Consider the following 14,671-nt stretch of genomic DNA (forward strand, 5'->3'; position numbering starts at 1 on the left):
GGTACCACCAGCGTGATAGCCGTTGGACGAACATAACTGACGGAACGAATATGTGAGGTACGCGTAAAACTTTTTTAATTTTTCAAATTTTTCTTGGCACTAGGGGCCGTCGCGTGAAAAGCCGCTAGCCAGGTACTTGGAACAGATCTCTCTACAACATACCTACGCCTCATCTAAATCCGTGATTAAGAAGTCTAATGGTCCAAAGTGAACCTTTTATCCTTTATATCCTCTCCGAGGTTCTGTGAGGTTTCGTTACTTGGAAGTGTTTGAACCAAAACTGCATTATTCAGACCACGATGTTATAAAATGGCTCAGCTACAGAGAACGTAGGTAATATCATCTACGAAATACGGTGCTAATACTTTTTTGAAGTATCTAAACTAATTGGCGGAATAAGTTTAATTTATAATACATTCCATAAGTGATAATCTGGAATAGACCACGAAGAAGCTATGAAAATTGGTCACAAACTAAGATTCATTCTGGTATCGACGGAAAATGCAAAATTGGCTGAATGTGTAATGCTGCAGCGCAATTCCACCACGCAGCTGGCAAGCATTGTTAACGGGGGACACACCGATATCACAGAACAAATTCTTTGCGAAATTTGTTCCGTGTACTCACTTGAAAAGTAACTATGACTCGCAACAGGCGCTTGAACAGTATAAGTAGATGTCAGCTTTTGAGAGAGGAGGTGGAGTTGGGCTTAAAGAAGCCGGAGGAAATAATCGGCAAATCGTTCGGCATTTGAATGGGATCGATGCCAATATTCGACGATGTTGGCAGAAACGGGTGAACCATGGCCCAACACAGCTTCAAGAACGAAGCAGTCGACCTAGAGAGAGGACAGAACTCAAGGGCCCAGCAATCGTCAGAGACGCGCACAAAGCCACACATGCATCATTATATCGATCCGACGGGCAACTGGTGCTTTAGTTACCAAGAGCATTAACAGGTGGCTCACAGGAAGGCGATTGAACTCATGGAGCACCTTGCACCGACTACCGTTGACCTCTGTCCACCAACAAGCCCGTCTGCAGTGGCGTCGAGCATATTCGACCTGAAAACTCCTTGACTAGAGTAAAATTGTCTTCAGTGATGAGTCCTGTTCGAACTGAGCCCCGACGACCAGTGAAAAGGTCTGCACCGGACAGCGTTGGCATACCAGACTGACTGAAGCCCACCATATGGCAAGAGAACCAGGGGTGATGATCCAGGCTTTCATGGGGAGGGGGGGGGGGGACCCCTTAGGTTGTCATCTGCGGCACCCTTACACTACAGTCTTACGCCCCCTGTTGTTGCAGTTCATGGCAAGCCATCGTGGACTTACATTTCAGCAAGTTAAAGCCCGCCCGTACACGGCGGAAGTTTCTACTGCTCGTATTCGTGCTTGCCAAACCCTGTCTTGATCGACGAGGTCGCCGGATTTCTCCTCAGTTGACAACGTTTGGAGCATTATGGGCTGGACTCTCCAACAAACTCGGGATTTTGACGGTCTAACGTGCAAGTTGGACAGAATTTAGCACGATAGCACTCAGAAGAACATCCAATAACTCAATCAATCAATGGTAAGCCGTTTAACTGCTTGCGTAAGGGCAAGAGGTAGACCAGCGCGTTACTGACTTGCTCAATTTGTGAAGCTCTTTCTCTTGAATGGATGACCCAATTTTTCTGAAATTGTAATAATTTGTTTGTCTGTACTCTTACATCACATCTACCGATGTCCGTCCCATACAGATAATTCCTGCCTGGTGTGTCTTCTCTCTCTCTCTCTCTCTCTCTTTCTTTCGTTTCGTTTGTTGTTGTGATTTTTGTACACCATTATAAATCTTTTGAATCTACTGTATATGCTGTGTATATGTGAAGTTTAAGAGCTTAGAATTTGAGTGGCTTAAATTATTTCGCATTGTTATTGGCTCAAAGATTGAAGTGTTTTTTATATTTAAAAACCTGTAGCTCACTTGATCACGTAAGACAAAGGCCCCAGATTCGAGATTTAAATGACATACAGTTTCAATCTGCAAGGAAGTTTCAAAAACATTGTTGTCGGTCCAAAGATGTAATTATTCACTATGTAAAAAGAAAGTATGTAGATCACTTGATGGAGTAAGGCTAAGGTACGAGGTTCGAGTCTCTGAGGGCACACAGTTTTAATCTGCAAGGAACTTTCATTATGAAACACTGTAAATACTTCCTTGATTAGGTTACACTTTTTATCCACATAAGGATGATGACAGTTTTTATTTCTCTATTCTTCTAAGTGTGATTCGTATCCATTGGCAACTGGAGATTGAGAAGAGTGGCAACATATGAGCTGTCGTTGGTCGAGTCTTTTATTTTCTTCGTGAAATTTATCTGTATCTGTGCTCTGCGACGTGCTTTGAACTGCAGAAGAGATAGTAATTTTCACTATTTCTTATTACAGTACACTCTAAAACTTCAGCTTGGTTAAGAGACGAGAACATATTTCCCGAACACCATGTCGGAAGGGTACAGAACAAGACAGAACTTAATAACAATGCATTTGACGTACAAAGTTTAGTTAAATAACGTTTGACATAAAAAATACAGAGCAAATTTTTTTTCATTGCAACGAAACACAACCTTGTATGCGATGTGACTCCAATTACAGACGACCCCAGCTCTAAGAAAGAGTTGTGCGGCATTCTGGAAGAGTCCTTAGTGGCGCCTGGAGAGGCACAGTTTTTCTGTGAGGTGGGGCAGTGGTGAGAACAGCGGTTCAGATCCCCTTCCGGCAATCCAGATTTAATTTTTCCAGGCAGATACATGTCTCGTGTTGTTCCTCTGTAAAAGACACTGCCGATTTCCTTCACCGTCCTTTCGTAATCCCAGCCTGTGCTCCGTGTATAATGACTGCATTGTCGACGGGATGTTAAACTCCAATCACCCCTCCTTCCTTTTCTCATCGCAGCCTCGCATGACAGTCCAAGCAGTGGACTCATAAACAGCCAAAGAGGGCTGGAAATATACCCATAATCTATACAAGTTAGATATCCCCCAACACAGCACTTAGACAGGGTCAGGTCTTCTCACTATTGAAGCGGATATAAGCACCAACAGCAGCTCTGAGAAATTGCATGTGTAGTTCTATTATTTGATTTCCATCCCACTGGCCCTAACTCCTCCGATCATTAGTGGAGATGCGAAACACCATATACTCATCCAAAGTGATGCCTGTCCATATCAGGAACTCAATACTGCTACACCGATCTCTTCCCACGATGTGCCTGTGGCTGATCTTTCCAGATGAATGTGCAAAGCGAATGATTCAGATATCTAAAGCGGAATTCACCTGTGAAAATAGTACGATTTAAACGTTTCTCCACAAGAAATTGCCGTTGTCGGACCACACAGTGCCAGACAAGCCATGCAGGTGATCACCGACTGATTTTCTTGTCTAGAAATTTCGGCTCCTTACACAGCTCTAAATTCTCCAGGCTACTGTCTCGTAATGCATCCTTGCATTTCGTCGAGACGTCAAATTCAGATCTCGGACCTGTTGTCGAGTGGTTACCCTTGGTCAACCTCAACACTGGCCGTGTGTCTCGGATTCACTGTCAAAACCTTGAAATTATCTCTTGTGACACATTCAGTGCACCTGAGTGCACATCTTGACAGTCATTTTCGTTAAAAGTTCACTTTTCCGCTTTCCTTTTTCTATTTTCTATGTTCCTCCACTTATAAACAGCCAAAGAGGGCTGGAAATATACCCATAATCTGTAATTAACCTTATTTGACCATAAGTACCCTCTGAGTCCCCCTACCCCCCATGAACCATGGACCTTGCCGTTGAAGGGGAGGCTTACGTGCGTCATTTATACAGATAGCCGTACCGTAGGTGCAACCACAACGGAGGGGGTATCTGTTGAGAGGCCAGACAAACCTGTGGTTGCTGAAGAGGGGCAGCAGCCTTTTCAGTAGTTGTAGGGGCGTCTGGATGATTGAATGATCTAGCCTTGTAACACTAACGAAAACGGCCTTTCTGCGCTGGTACTACGAACGGCTGAAAGCAAGGGGAAACTACAGCCGTAATTTTTCCCGAGGGTATGCAGCTTTACTGTATGGTTAAATGATGACGAAATCCCCTTGGGTGAAAGAGTCCCCCATTCGGATCTCCGGGCGGGAACTACTCAGGAGGACGTCGTTATCAGGAGAAAGGAAACTGGCGTTCTGCGGATCGGAGCGTCGAATGTCAGATCCCTTAATCGGGCAGGTAGGTTACAAAATTTAAAAAGGGAAATGGGCAGGTTAAAGTTAGATATAGTGGAAATTAGTGATGTTTCATGCCAGGAGGAAGAAGTCTTCTGGTCAGGAGAATACAGGGGTATAAATACAAAATCAAATAGGGGAGGACCGAGCGAGGTGGCGCAGTGGCTACACACTGGACTCGCATTCGGGAGGACGACGGTTCAATCACGCGTCCGGCCATCCTGATTTAGGTTTTCCGTGATTTCCCTAAATAGCTCCAGGCAAATGCCGGGATGGTTCCTTTGAAAGGGCACGGCCGACTTCCTTCCCCGTCCTTCCCTTGTCCGATGAGACCGATGATCTCGCTCTCTGGTCTCCTCCCCCAAAACAACCCAATCCTCAAATAGGGGAAATGCTCGAATAGGTTTAATAATGAATAAAAAATAGGAGTGTGGGTAAGCTGCTACCAACAGCATAGTGAATGCATTATTGTGGCCGAGATAGAAACGAAACCCACGCCTACCACTATAGTACAAGTTTATATGCCAATTACCTCTGTAGATGACGAAGAGATTGCTGAAATGTATGATGAGATAAAAGAAATTATTCAGATAGTGAAGGGAGACGAAAATTTAATAGTCGTGGGTGACTGGTATTCGGTAGTAGGAAAAGGAAGAGAAGGAAACGTAGTAAGTGAATATGGAATGAGGGTAAGAAATGCAGCCTGGTAGAATTTTGCACAGACCATAACTTAATCATAGCTAACACTTGGCTCAAGAATCATAAAAGAAGGTTGTATACATGGAAGAAGCCTGGAGATACTGACAGGTATCAGATAGATTATATAATAGTAAGTCAGAGATTTAGGAACCAGGTTTTAAACTGTAAGACATTTCCAGGGGCAGATGTGGACTCTCACCACAATCTATTGGTTATGAACTGTAGATTAAAACTGAAGAAACTGCAAAAAGGTGGACATTTAAGGAAATGGGACCTGGATAAACTGACTAAACCAGAGGTTGCACAGAGTTTCAGGTAGAGCATAAGGGAACAATTGACAAGAATGGGGGAAAGAAATAAAGTAGAAGAAGAACGAGTAGCTTTGAGGGATGAAGTAGTGAAGACAGCAGAGGATCGAGTAGGTAAAAAACGAGGGCTAGTAGAAATCCTTGGATGACAGAAGAAATATTGAATTTAATTGAGGAAAGGAGAAAATATAAAAATACATTAAATGAAGCAGGCAAAAACGAATAAAAACGTCTCGAAAATGAGATCGAAAGGAAGTGCAAAATAGCTAAGCAGAGATGGCTAGAGGACAAATGTAAGGATGTAGAGGCATATCTAACTAGGGGTACGATAGATACTGCCTACAGGAAAATTAATGAGACCTTTGGAGCAAACAGAACCACTTGTATGAATATCAAGAGCTCAGATGGAAACCAAGTTCTAAGCAAAGAAAGGAAAGCAGAAAGGTGGAAGGAGTATATAGAGAATCCATACAAGGGCGATGTACTTGAGTACAATATTATGGAAATGGAAGAGGATGTAGATGAAGATGAAATGGGAGATATGATACTGCGTGAAGAGTTTGACAGGGCACTGAAAGACCTAAGTCGAAACAAGGCCCCGGGAGTAGACAACGTTGCATTAGTGCTACTGACACCCTTGGTAGAGCCAGCCCTGACGAAACTATACCATCTAGTGAGCAAGATGTATGAGACTGGCAAAATACCAATAGACTTCAAGAAGATGTAATAATTCCAATCCCATAGAACGCAGGTGTTGACAGATCTGAAAATTACCGAAATATCAGTTTAATAAGTCAAGGCTGCAAAATAGTAACGCGAATTCTTTACAGACGAATGGAAAAACTAGTAGAAGCCGACCTCGGGGAAGATCAATTTGGATTCCGTAGAAATATCGGAACACGTGAGACAATACTGACCCCACGACTTATCTTAAAAGGTAGGTTAAGAAAAGGCAAACCTACGTTTCTAGTATTTGTAGACTTAGAGAAAGCTTTTGACAGTGTTGACTGGAATACTCTCTTTCAAATTCTGAAGGTGGCAGGGGTAAAATACAGGGAGCGAAAGGCTATTTACAATTTGTACCGAAACCAGATGGCAGTTATAAAAATCGAGGGGCATGAAAGGGAAGCAGTGGTTGAGAAGGGAGTGAGACAGTGTTGTAGCCTATACCCGATGTTATTCAACCCGTATATTGAGCAAGCAGTAAGGAAACAAAAGAAAAATTCCGATTAGATATTAAAATCCATGAAGAAGAAATAAAAACTTTGAGGTTTGCCGATGACATTGTAATTCTGTCAAATACAGCAAAGGACTTGGAAGTGCAGTTGAACGGAATGGACAGTGTCTTGAAAGGAGGATATAAGATGAACAACAACAAAAGCAAAAACAGGATAATGGAATGCAGTCGAATTAATGCTAAGGGAATTAGATTAGGAAATGAGCACTTAAAAGAGTAAATGAGTTTTGCTATTTGGGGAGCAAAATAACTGATGATGGTCGGAGTAGAGAGAATATAAAATGTAGGCTGGCAATAACAAGAAAAGCGTTTCTGAAGAAGAGAAATTTGGTAACATCGAGTATAGTTTTAAGTGTCAGGAAGTCGTTCCTGAAAGTATTTGTATGGAGTGTAGCCATGTATGGAAGCGAAACATGTACGATAAATAGTTTGAACAAGAAGATAATAGAAGCTTTCGAAATGTGGTGCTACAGAAGAATGCTGAAGATTAGATGGGTAGATCACGTAACTAATAAGGAGGTATTGAATCGAATTGAGGAGAAGAGGAATTTGTAGCACAACTTGACTAGAACAAGGGATTGGTTGGTAGGACATGTTCTGAGGCATCAAGGGATCACCAATTTAGGAGGGTAAAAATCGTAGAGAGGGACCAAGTGATGAATACACTAAGCAGATTCAGAAGGATGTAGGTTGCAGTAGGTACTGGGAGACGAAGAAGCTTGCAGATGATAGAGTAGCATGGACAGCTGCATCAAACCAGTCTCCAGACTCAAGACCACAACAACAACCATCTGAGTACTCGGCATTACCTGTGTATGTATTTATTCAATCTTCTGTTACTGCATCTCCTCCATCCCCCTCTCTGTGTTCATCTTCTCCTCTCCCTGTTCTTGTCCATCTGCCCCCTCTCCCTGTCCAACTCTCCTTCCCATCTCCATCTCCTCATCCCCCCTTCATCTCTCTCTCTCTCTCTCTATCTCCTTCAGCCCCCCTCCTCACCCTGCCCCGTCCATTTGCTCCTCCCCTGCTCTCTGCCCTCCTCCAATTCAAGTTTTCTGTCACTCTGCTGCTCCTCATCTCTCTGGCCATATCATCCTCCCTTCTCTTTCTCCAACTTCTCCTTCTCCCTCCCCCTTCCATTTCCTTCTTTCCCTCTCTCTGTCCATCACCTACTCCCCCTTCTCTCTGTTCATCTCCTTCCTTCTCTCTTAGTCTGCCTCCTCCAATCCCCACTCTGTCATTCTCATCTCCCCCTCTCTCTGTCCATATTCTCTTCACTCTGTCCATCTCCTGCTCCTCCTCACTTTCACCATCTTCTGCCGCACCCCTCTCTCTGTCCCTCTTCTTCTGCCTATTCTCTCTGTCGATCTCCTGCTCCTCCTCTCTTTGACCATCTTCTGCCACCCCCCCCCCTCTCTCTGTCCCTCTTCTTCTGCCCATTCTCCCTGTCCGTCTCCTCGTCTTCCCTTTCTCTGTCCATTTCTCCCTCACCCTCTCTGTCCATCGTGTCCTCCAACTAGCCATGTCTATTTTATCTTTCCTCTTCTCTGTCTATCCACCTCCTCTTCCCCTTCTTATTCCACCTAATGAACTCCACACCAATACGAAATTGCTGTTTTTAACCTAATAGAATTTTTTCCATGTATTAAGAATATGCATGCGAAGTTTGACCTGGGTTTTAAAAGGAGATTTTTACCCAACTTTTCGTCCGTGTACGCACTTGCACGTATGTTTCAGATGTATTTTACGTGTTTCACTCATATTTGTAGACATATTTCACCCATATCTCTAGCGCCCTGCAGTTTCGTTCCACGCAGCACAATGTTTATCACCTAATATCTCTTGAACTACACATCGTACAATGACATAATTCTGCAGGTACATCCAGTGGTATGTTTGGATATTGCGTTCGTAATAGAGCCAGTAGTAAACGAATAATAAATTAAAACGTCGTGTATGACACGGTTGTTTTCGAAGCATCTCAGTGTTTATGACGTTATATCTCCTCAACTATGTGCCGTACAGTCACACATTTTTGCAGATGCACTGAATGCTACATGTGAATACCGTCATACATTTTTGATGTTACATTCAATGCTATATGTGTATAACGTCTGTAAAGCGTGTTGTGAATAGAGTTAGTAGTAAAGAAGTAATAAATTAAACCTTCACGCTTGATGTGGTAGTTTTGCTTTTTGAACAGCGAAAACGTAGTTAACTTTTTTCCTTCCATGATTTTGTGCATGTGTGGGGGGACGGGGAGCTGACAGCAAGAAAAAGTCTCTTAAAGTTTTGAAATTAAGTGTGAAGTTTGTTGTAAGTCACCGAGTAGTCTCATTCTCAAATACTTGATGAATATAGTCTGGCTATTTGCTCGTCGAGAACTGCAATACTTTTTTGCTCCCAACCCCCATCCCTATGAGAGGAAAGATGTCCTAACCACCAGAGTAGTTCTTTTCAAACTGTAAGTTATTCGTATGTGTACCAAGTTTGTTTAAAATCGATCCAGTGGTTTAGGCGGAGAAGTAAAACATACGTACACACTTTTATAATACTGGATGATTATAATTAAACTGACGGTGTTCCAATTGCTGAATTGTGAGGTGTATACATCACAGGTCGTTGAAACATCGTACAGATGTTTATTAATTTGTATGCTACGGAGTATGCTGAAAAAATAGTAGTTGGACTTTCTGCCACCAGATGAAAATATGGAGCAGAAGGCAATCAGAATGTGAAATATTTCCTGTTTTTACGTCAGTATGTCATTTGTCGCTTATCGTCGCGTGTTGATTTCTTCTGTAAAGTGACTGTTTGTAAATGATTATGAAGGTTGAAGTTTCACAAGTTTTCCATACGAAACGCAGTAGCTATTGAGAAGAAAGACCGTACACTGCTAATAAAGTTCTTTCATCAGAACAGCGGCCACAGGAGCTCTGCATTTCTGGAATATCGCCGACAGAAACAGCTGGAGGAGGCCCCATGTCAATAAATGGGCTAAAGAAGATGGTCAAGAATTTGAAGAAATAGGTTCAAATGGCTCTGAGCACTATGCGACTTAACTTCTGAGGTCATCAGTCGCCTAGAACTTAGAACTAATTAAACCTAACTAACCTAAGGACATCACACACATCCATGCCCGAGGCAGGATTCGAACCTACGACCGTAGCGGTCGCTCGGTTCCAGCCTGTAGCGCACGGCCACTCCGGCTGGCTGAAGAAATGGGTGAATTAGGTGCTGCAGCACGAAGAAGTAGGTAGCCCATTCCCAGGGCAACTGTTAATGAAGTTTCTGTAGGTGTAGCCGACCGTGCAGCACATGCTTCAAATTCTGCAGCCGTTCTCGTGGTTTATCACGGGAATTGTCTCTCCCCTGGTCAATTGTACAAAAGATTTTGTGACATATTTTGCGCTGGTATCTCTACAAGATTCACAATGTACACCAACTGAAGCCCCAAGCTAGATCACAACGCCGTGACTTTGCTGTTCGTTTTTTGGCAAGCATGGAAATAGATGACATGTGGCCAGGGAATATTAGTTGGAAAGACGGGACACATTTTACGCTCAACGGTGCCATGAATTCACAGAACTGCCGCGTATAGGGTTCTACTTCTCCACTTGATGTGCATGCAGCCTGTGTCTGTGTGGTGTAGTTTCACAAGTTTCTTTATTCTCGGTTCGCTTTTCTTCTAAGAGATGATGCCTCGCGAACCTGTTACGTGCACAGTAACATCTCCACGTAATAAGGACCTCCTGATTCCAGCATTGCAAGAACGCAACTGAGTACACACGACTATTTTCGTGTAAGAAACCTTTGGTATCGACCGCATCATCTCTAGCAACTGCAAGATGCATTGCCTTTCGGATCTCTGACTTAAGTCCACGTAACTTCTGGATGTGGGGAATGTGAAAGATCAGGTCTATCAGGGATTTATTAGGACTCTTCCTGTTCTGAAGCATATCGCTCCCGACGACGTATCCCTCCCATTACAACGGATATGCTGCGAGTGGCTGTCGACCATGATGTCGACGGATGCAGCATGTTTGCTGAGTCGGGAGACTATATTGAACACAAGTTGTAACTTGTGACCATGTCCTAATAAACGTGCCGAACCGCCATTTGGATCATGTATTTGATCGTTGCTCCCCTTTTCCTTACAGTGCCATATTTTCACCGGTGGTAGGAACTGTTATTTTTTCAGCATACTCCACGAGCGCACCGATTAATGAACGAACCTACTATGTCTTAGCCCTTCTGATATATACAGCCTACACTGAAGACTATGTACTTTTATACGGGAGTTGTCTTAGTCACTCACTAACAGCGAATTTCAGATTACCATACAGAAGTTTCGAAACACGGTAGACGCTGTCCTTTCGGATTTTTCCAGTGCGGGCCGTTGAATATTTCTCCAACATTGATACAGAGCTGAATACATCGTTTTTCATCCGTACCATCTTCCGCCCAACACATATTGTCTTCAAGTGGAGAAAGAAATCGCAGACGACTGTTCTAGAAGACTTCTAGTAAACAATTTGTTTTGTAGAATAATTACAGTTCCCCACTTCTGTAACGCGCAGGTGAACGGTACATGGTTTACACACCAACGACTTTGCCTGACTTAGTCACTGTCACCAGCAACAATCATTGTCACCATGAATACGCCCAAGATATGATTCAAATTGACGTAGCGTGGGACGTGCGCCACGACTTATCAACATTTCTGCTTCTGCTTACTCTTGTTCCGCTAAACAAATACTTGTCAACGTCTGTCTACCGTGGGCTCTCTGCAACGTAGTACTCGTGTACATTACAACGATCGTCTTGTGATAACAGTGGTCATAAACAAAAACTGTATAGCAATTAAGTAATTGGCACTGTACATGGACAGTAGTGGTTATCTATAATTCTCCTTTGCATCCCCTATCTCAGCTGCATGCAGTTATGAAATGAATCTCTATTATATGTTTCTGTTTCAGAGGAGAGCACCAACAAATACCTGAATGACAACTGGGAGGTGGCATTCGACTCGCTGAAGCCAGTGCTCACAGAAACTATTGAAGACTTGCTGACAAGTATTCTGGGTCGTTTGCTGGACAAGGTGCCAGTAGAGTACTTCGTTGGAGACATTTCATCTGTTTCATCTTAATACTCAAATAGCGAGACAAGACCTGTATCGCTTAATCGCACCAACAGCAACTTAAGGATGACTTGCCTGTCATGGCAAATTATATCAGAAACATTAGCAAATTCGTACAAAATTTGAATATTTGTAAAAGGATTGAAGAAACGAGAAATGTCTTAATAATTTGCAGAAGAAAATGTCTGTATAGTCCATTCCATTCAACACAGTTTTTCTACATCTATTAGGCCTCCTTCAGTCTTTCTGTTAATATAACAGTATATAAAATGCGATACGATGCCATAAAGTAAGAAAGCAGACCAGTTTCACGGGAAAATTTATTGAGGCTTAAAAAAATTATATACAGCCATAATAATAAGTACGCTAACAATCTGAAGCCTGTCTTCCTACGAAGAACTTTGCCATTATTGTACTGTAGCAAGTGACTTAGCAAGCCTAGTTCCTAAAATGAAATGGAAGCAAATAGAATCATTGTCACAATGACATCTAGATTATATAATTTATAATGTACTTCTTTTCTTTTTTATATTCTTTTGAGTGTTTTTTATTCTGTTGCTGTTTTTAAACCCATACAAATGTGAAGTCTAAATTAAATTTCATTAAAATGCGAGAAAAAATAAAGTTAGTTGTCTTTACCACTATTTATACAGAAAAATATTCTATTCCTCTATGACTTTGAGTTTGCATTTCTTACAGAGTGCCAATAAAATAACTTGGATATAACACTATCTCAAAGTTTTTCATTTATGAGGTAGAATATTTGCAATATTTTTAGTCTGTATATGTTGTCCATATCATAATTCACCTCAGATTAAGACTGTTTTGAAGACAGTTGACAATTCAATAATTTTAACAAACATTACACATAAGGCACCCTTTAGTATAATAGGTACTCAACTAAAGTGTGATTGGAATTTCTCATATTGAGAAACTGAAAGGAGCAATCTATATTTACTAGAAAAAGATTTTAATAGCTGAGATCGCATAAATAATTTTTTATTATTATGACCAGTTTTGACTGCTGGAACTCTCATTTTCTGATCTTCCAAAAATTTTTTGTCATAAATTGTATTGCACTATCACACTTGTCATCTAGTCACATTCTGTTGTCACTATGGTGGAGAAAATAAAGCACATTATCCATAGGTTTGTCACAATTAAAACCATATACGGAGGAAAAGTACTTTGTGCAAACAAGCAAGCTCACATGTAGCACTCCACTGATGCTTGTTGGTTGTTCAAGCGCACAATATAGACCAAAAATGCACATTTGTACAAATTATTACATTTACATGACATGTTATATACATCATGGATACTCCTCAGCCGAAGTAATGGTGCAAATGCAAATTCTCCACAGTAATGGCTACTTGGCATAAGTGTTACATGCATAATAGAAAATGATATATACCCAAAATACCCAAAATAATCAGATGATGACAGTTTCAACTGTCAAAATTGGTTCTCAATAATAAAAATTAATTGATGCTATCTCAGTTATTAAAAGTTTTTCATAGTTAGATTTTTAAAATTATTTGTAGAAATGTGTATGTATGCAAAAATGATTGCTTCCCTTCCATGCACTAAGGGTAAAACAATGAAGTTATCATCACAGATTACGAAATAAAGTACAGATTACATAAACATCTTTTACTGTAAATCACTCTAAGATTCAAAGTGATAGGCTATTCATATAATGTGGCATATGATTTACAAAAATAATTACTTCATAATATATTTATATATGTAGCATTTATAATTTCAATTGTAATAGTTTCAGAACAATCCTATCAAATCTTTACTCACATAATTCAGTGTGAAATACCATGATAACATCTGTTTTTATATTTGAGACTTCTGAGTCTTAGATTGTTGAAACACTTTGCAACATTTGTGTGTCATTTGCTCTAGTCTATTGCATCCTCGTATTTTCTAGTTACTGTTTTTGCTGCCAACATTTTCAGTTCATTTCTTTTCCAACTTTGTACTGTAATAAACTTCTAAATTTTCTATAGATGTTTTATTTTTTGTTGTTAGTTTTGATTTATATTATACTTTATTAACAAGTGGTATTTAACTGTATTGATGTTATCTCTAATTTTTCATTTTTGTATATTTGATTGGAACAAATATTTCCCATTTTACACACATATAATCCTTTTAGATTTTTGACATATATATTCAGCTTCATTGTCATTTGAAACTGATAAAATTTACCTAAAAGCACAAAAAACTGGTCACACTACAACTCATTTTGAATGTGTACTACATGTCTTGAAGAAAACTACAGGACATTGTTTTCACATATTTAACGAAAGCTGTATGAAATTGTTTATTTCTGATGCAAGATTTTTCTTATTGACTTGTTTACTCTATTTTGTTTTTGTTCCAAGATGAAAGACTTTGAAGTTTTTTATGCCATTGTGATTTAGTTGATAGCACTACAATAATGTTCTCAAATACATATTATCTGTGTCTGATATCAATTCAAACATTACTCTATTATATTTTTTTCATCTCTCTTTCTTCATTTCTCTTTTCATGAAAAAAAATTATGAAGTAATGTTTGAATTAGTATCAGACATAGATAACATGTGTTTGAGAACATTACTGTAGTGATAGCATGTGTGTGTGAGAATTCAAGTTTCATATTTAGGGTGATCCATCTGAAGTTTTGGATGAGATTATCTCGAAAACTATACATCGGGTAAAAATAGTGGCTAAAACAAGTTCGTAAGCTCAAAGTGGGACATCAAATGATAGTACACGTGATCTCTAGCCCCCGCCCCCTTGGGTGGGGCCGGGGGCAACTTTTAAATCTTAAATGGAAACACCAATTTTTTATTGCAGATTCGGATTCTCCATAAAAAATTAATCAAGTTTTGTCTGAAACATGTTTTTAAACCATTGACAGATGGTGTTGAAATCGAGAAAAAAGTAGATTTGGGGATGAATTCTTATTTATTTAGAATTTTCCGAGAAAGACGCATCAAATCGATAAAAAATGTGCACCAATTCTTTAGGTACGCCAAGCTATTTTTAAAACAAAAT

General features: G+C 40.5%; 1 protein-coding gene across 1 annotated transcript in view; it reads left to right on the top strand.

The window, feature by feature from the left end:
• LOC124777358 (circadian clock-controlled protein daywake-like) overlaps window positions 1-13,630 on the top strand; it is an 88,681-nt gene extending 75,051 nt beyond the window's left edge. The window contains exon 6 of the mRNA XM_047252732.1: window positions 11,457-13,630. Coding sequence (XP_047108688.1) covers window positions 11,457-11,626 — 170 coding nt within the window. The 3' untranslated portion in view covers window positions 11,627-13,630. The remainder of the gene's footprint in view (window positions 1-11,456) is intronic.
• Window positions 13,631-14,671: the final 1,041 nt, after the last annotated feature.

This window comes from Schistocerca piceifrons, chromosome 2 (assembly GCF_021461385.2).
Source record: "Schistocerca piceifrons isolate TAMUIC-IGC-003096 chromosome 2, iqSchPice1.1, whole genome shotgun sequence".
Lineage (NCBI taxonomy): Eukaryota > Metazoa > Arthropoda > Insecta > Orthoptera > Acrididae > Schistocerca > Schistocerca piceifrons.